Source organism: Engraulis encrasicolus, chromosome 20 (genome assembly GCF_034702125.1).
Source record: "Engraulis encrasicolus isolate BLACKSEA-1 chromosome 20, IST_EnEncr_1.0, whole genome shotgun sequence".
NCBI lineage: Eukaryota > Metazoa > Chordata > Actinopteri > Clupeiformes > Engraulidae > Engraulis > Engraulis encrasicolus.
The window spans coordinates 16,604,014-16,609,013 of NC_085876.1; the positions used below are offsets into that span (position 1 = coordinate 16,604,014).

Sequence of the window (5,000 nt, forward strand, 5' to 3'; positions counted from 1 at the left end):
AAACACACTTAGTCACTCTTGCTCCCCCTTTTCTTCCCTGCTCACCATCATTCTTCTTATCACGCGGTAACCTTAGAATAATATATAGTTGATCGCCAACACCCGCATGCACGCATGCACGCATGCATGCACGCATGCACACACACACGCACGAACACACACACGCACACACGCACATACATACACACACACACACACACACACACACACACACACACACACACACACACACACGCACACACACACGCGCACACGCACGAACACACACACGCACACACGCACATACATACACACACAACTCACCCTGGGTCGCAATGTAGTGGTTTGAGCGCTGGTAGCCCTGAAAAGAAAAAAAAAGAGTTACACTTTTCTTGACACCGGTGTCATACTTATGACATAACAGGGTCATAAATCATGTCAAAACAGTTTCACGACACAGTCTTGTACAAGTCATAAACATAATGTCAATGTCATAAATGTTTTATGGTCATGAAATGTTGGCATAGTTTGGGCTGTCTTTACCATACCCAACTTTCACTTCATAACAAAGCCATAAACTCTTTATGACATAAAGATGACACACATAATGTTGATGACACATACACGACTGTGTTATGACACTGTTATGTCATACATATGACGCCGGAGTCCATCCGTGTGGTGCAGTTCGGCGGGACGGTACCATGCTCAGGGTACCTCAGTCATGGAGGGGGATAGGGGAGAGAACTAATTAATTACTCCCCCCACCAGCCTGGCGGGCCAGGAGTTGAACCGGCAACCTTTGGGTTACAAGTCTGATGCACTAACTGCTTACCTATGAAATTTGATTTTATGATTTAAATATTCCACACTGTTGGACTTCATTCCCAAAGGCACTTTCATAACCTTTGTCATGACTGTCACTGTGATCCATGCCCTCCTCTCCTCTTCCCTATCCCTTGAAACAACACAACAAAAATACATACAGCAAAATGACAATAGTGTAATAATATTACATTACGGATATGTCATGCTGCAGCAGGGGTTGAAAATGAAAGATGTCTGGCATGCATGAGTGGAGGGATCAGAGGGGGTTCACTCACTGGTTATACTGTAGCTTGCAGGCAAGTAAATGGGATGTCAATGGAGTTCTCACTTGCCCGCGTTCGCCAACTAGTGAGCACCCAATGGGAACTGCAGCTAGTTGGCGCTAGCAGGCAAGTGAATGGATGTCAATGGGGTTTTCACTTGCCCGCTTTCGCCCCCTAGTGTGCACCCAAGAGGCACGGCAAAGCTTACTGGCTACAATGGGAACCAATGGAAGTGAGGCTTCTCCTCTTTTCTAATTTCTCTGGAGGGATCCACTACATTCCCATGATGCCTTAGGCCTGACACTGCACGCCTGAACTGCAGTGACCCTCCCCCCATCATTGCCAAGGTGATCGCAAAAGAAAAAAAAAACTGAAAGAAAAAGAAAATAGAAATAGTAAGTGTATCACACAATGGCTGCTTCTTGGCTTCCCTGCTGATTGAAAACTACAGGATGTGTTTCTCTACAGGTAAGAACTGCACAAAGAGCAGATTTATTAACTAAACAACACGGCTGGCAAAATAAACTGCAAAAATGAGTGACAGACTTGAGACAGAGTGAAGTGAGAGTGAGTGAGAGTGTGGAGATGCCAGGGAACAGTCAGTGCCCACGGGGGAGAAACAGCAGTCACACAGGCAGATGACAGTGCCACAGAATAACACACTGATAAAAAAGGAGAGAGAGGGAGAACAGAGAAAAGAGAATAGAGTGAAGAGAGAAACCGAGGTAAAACTTGTAGGGAAATGGTGCACTTGTTTAGCCATTTGGCATGTCCCCCCTCTGTCCTCTGCCCGCTGGTCAGGCCAGATCTTTTCCCCTCGATATACTCCAGAGGAAAGGAATGGGAAAACAAGTGGCTTCGCGGGGCGGGCCAGACGTGCCAACTGGATCTATACTTCTCTCACAAACATGCCCCTCCACACATCTGCCCCTTCACATACCTGCCCTTTCCTCTCTAGGAGACCACTTCAGACTGGGAAACACCATGCCTTAAAGTGCTCTCCCAATACCATGTTTGAAAAAAGGGTTGTTGTCAACAAAGCTCAAAAACCTCTTTGCAAACATTTTGACCCCGAATTATCAAACTATCATAAAACAGAAAACTGGCATTCATTAAATCTCATTGTGAGCACAGGACAGATTAAATCGCTACGACAGGTCTGAGACCATGTGCGCAGTTATCAATTTTGACGTGAGCAGCTGTTAGACCGCAACAAATCACGATTGCAACATTTTCAAATGGCATATTTTGGCTACAAACCCAACTTATCTACCAGTTTGAATTGGTGGAGGGAGTGCTGCATTGATTAGATCAAAGACTCTAGGAGTTTGTGATATGTGAATCACTATTCAATGTTCAGCCAACTATTTGAACTCGCTTAATGGTTGAATCAATGGTGTTAAACGTTATACGTCTTGTTTGTAAAAATCGTCTCGCAAGTTAAGATACTTCAGGCTCATAATTTTCTGCAATCCATGTGATGTGATGAACGCCCCTAGAGGAGACATTTGGTTAGGAGTCTTATAGTGGAGAATAAATGGAGTTTCCGTTGCACTCTACATGGCGGTAGTGCACATCTTGTGCAAGCCGCCACCAAACACCACAAAAAGAGAAATATTAGGAGGGGACAACGCCCCCTTAGGAGACCAAACTTGAGCACACTCCTTTATATTGGGTGGGCGGAATTTGAATTATCTTTCTCTACCAGACGATTCTTTGATGAGACGGTATTTAGCTCAATTACTCACTTTCATTAACCCTTAGCGCAGCACTATGGCTCTCTGTAATGTCATAGCAATGTTGTTATGATGTAGTTTAGCATTTTTAGCAAGTGAATAGGGTCGCCGGCGATGCCTGCTGCAGTAAGAGGCTACGCAATCAATCACTGCTCTACATCTTGAGCACACCCGCTTCCTCACATTCTCATTCATTTACAGTACCTACAGTCAATAGAATGCCTGCACGCTCATTTAAAACCCTGCTCTTCCGCTGACTAGAGTACACTGATGTAACCGCTCCCACCTCCTCCCCTTCAGCCTCTATTGCTGGTTGATCCTTGCCTCGCGAGGAGGCAATGCAATGGGTCCTTGCTTCAAACACAATTCGTCATCTTCTCTCCTGCCTTTGCTACCATGAGGAATGCAAAGAGCGCCTACTTCAATCATCGAGGTTCAGAATCGATGGTTCACTTGGTGCTCTGCTGTGGATGCCACCACCTACAGCCACCATCACCAGTTGGTCCCCGTCCTGTGAAGGGAGTAGGCCCTCGGCCCCTGCCTCATGCATCGGCATGAAATGCGGCCTCTTCATTGGAATTATTCGAAGCAGGCGGGGGCTGCGCCAAAGAGAATCACTATTTCATACTTCAGTGTTGTCAATAAATACCTTCAATCGAGTCTTTCATGCCAGAAGTGCTTGTCCTTGCACTATATAATTGACACTTATTTGAGCCTTATCTCTACTTTAAGCTCAAAGACAAAATATCTTCAGAATGTAAATATTAAAAGGGGGCATTTAAAACTAGAAGCCCCAGATACATCTTATGTTCTCTGTGTGTGTCTTCTGCTGCATTGAGCCTGAATAAAGCCTGGGTCTTGTTCTGGGAACAGGACTCAACAAGCATTCTCTTGCAGTTTTGTGTTAACATGTCTGCATTTTATGCTCCTTCTCTGTTTCTCCTTCTACCACCCACTCATATCCTGGGCTCCCTCCTGTGCTGTCCTCTATTCCTTACAGTACAGTACCTCACCACCTCCACCTGCTCCTTCACTCTCCATATCTGTACCCTGCAGTGACACGCCTGACGCGTTTAGTGTTTGGCTGCTCTGCTGCAGAGAGAAGCCTCTCAACATCTATAGCAGTGGTGTGTGTGTGTGTGTGTGTGTGTGTGTGTGTGTGTGTGTGTGTGTGTGTGTGTGTGTGTGTGTGTGTGTGTGTGTGTGTGTGTGTGTGTGTGTGTGTGTGTGTGTGTGTGTGTGTGTGTGCGTGTGTGTGTGTGCGCGCGTGCATGCGTGCGTGCGTGCGTGCGTGCGTGTGTGTGTGTGTGTGTGGGGGGGGTAAATATGGAGGACAAGGGCTAGAAGTGACCTCAGGCAGAAGCGTGAGATGAAACATACGAGGAAGGTAGGAGGAGAGGAAGGCAGGAGGAGAGGAAGGTAGGAGGGGAGGAAGGTAGAGAAAAGAAATGAAAGCGAGGGAGGGGTTATGTTGTGGAGGAGGAAGAGGAGAGGAAGATGAAGAGAGAGAGAGGGGGGGAGGTATCTTGTAGATGACAAAGGACACCAGAGGGAAAGAAAAGACAGCATGAAGGAGGAAGAAGGATGAGTGCAGGCAGGGTGAACGGTGGGCACGATGAGGAAGAAAGGAGAGGAGATGAGTAGAGAGAACAGTAGGGTACTTACTTCCCTGTTAATCCGAATCTAAGAGGTGCAGACGTTATGAAGAGGAAGAAGAAGAAGAAGAAAAGAGATAGTTGGAGAACGAAAGAAAAATAGAAAGAAAGGAAGAAAGAAAGAAGGAAGGAAAATGAGTCAAAGGTGAGAAAATGAAGCAATTAAAAGAGGAAGTTAGGTAATTAAAAAACACAGAGGTAAACAGAAAATGTGAAGTAAAAACAAAATGCATTATTATAAAGAAGTAAAATGCAATAAAAAGTAAATGAAGGGGAGATTAAGGAAAAGAAGAAAATGAAGAAAGTAAAGGGGGAACAAGTGAGGAGGAGGGGGTAAAAGAGAAAATAGAGAGATAGAAGGAGGAAGGCAGGCAGGGAGGGAAAAGAGAAGAGCAGATAAAAGAAGGTAATTAGTGTGATGAGAAGGACAACAGGAAGTGAGATCAGCAGACTAGAGTATAGAGAGGGCTATACGCCACCTGCAGCGAGGACACAGGAATACACACACAGCCAAACAGGAAGTTACACGTACATGCTGC

The 5,000-nt window shown here is 45.6% G+C and overlaps 1 protein-coding gene across 1 annotated transcript in view; it reads right to left on the reverse strand.

Moving 5' to 3' along the window:
- The window catches only part of LOC134436343 (receptor-type tyrosine-protein phosphatase U-like), a 212,020-nt gene that overhangs the window by 27,222 nt on the left and 179,798 nt on the right, over positions 1–5,000 (reverse strand). The window contains exon 20 of the mRNA XM_063185500.1: positions 304–340. Coding sequence (XP_063041570.1) covers positions 304–340 — 37 coding nt within the window. The remainder of the gene's footprint in view (positions 1–303; positions 341–5,000) is intronic.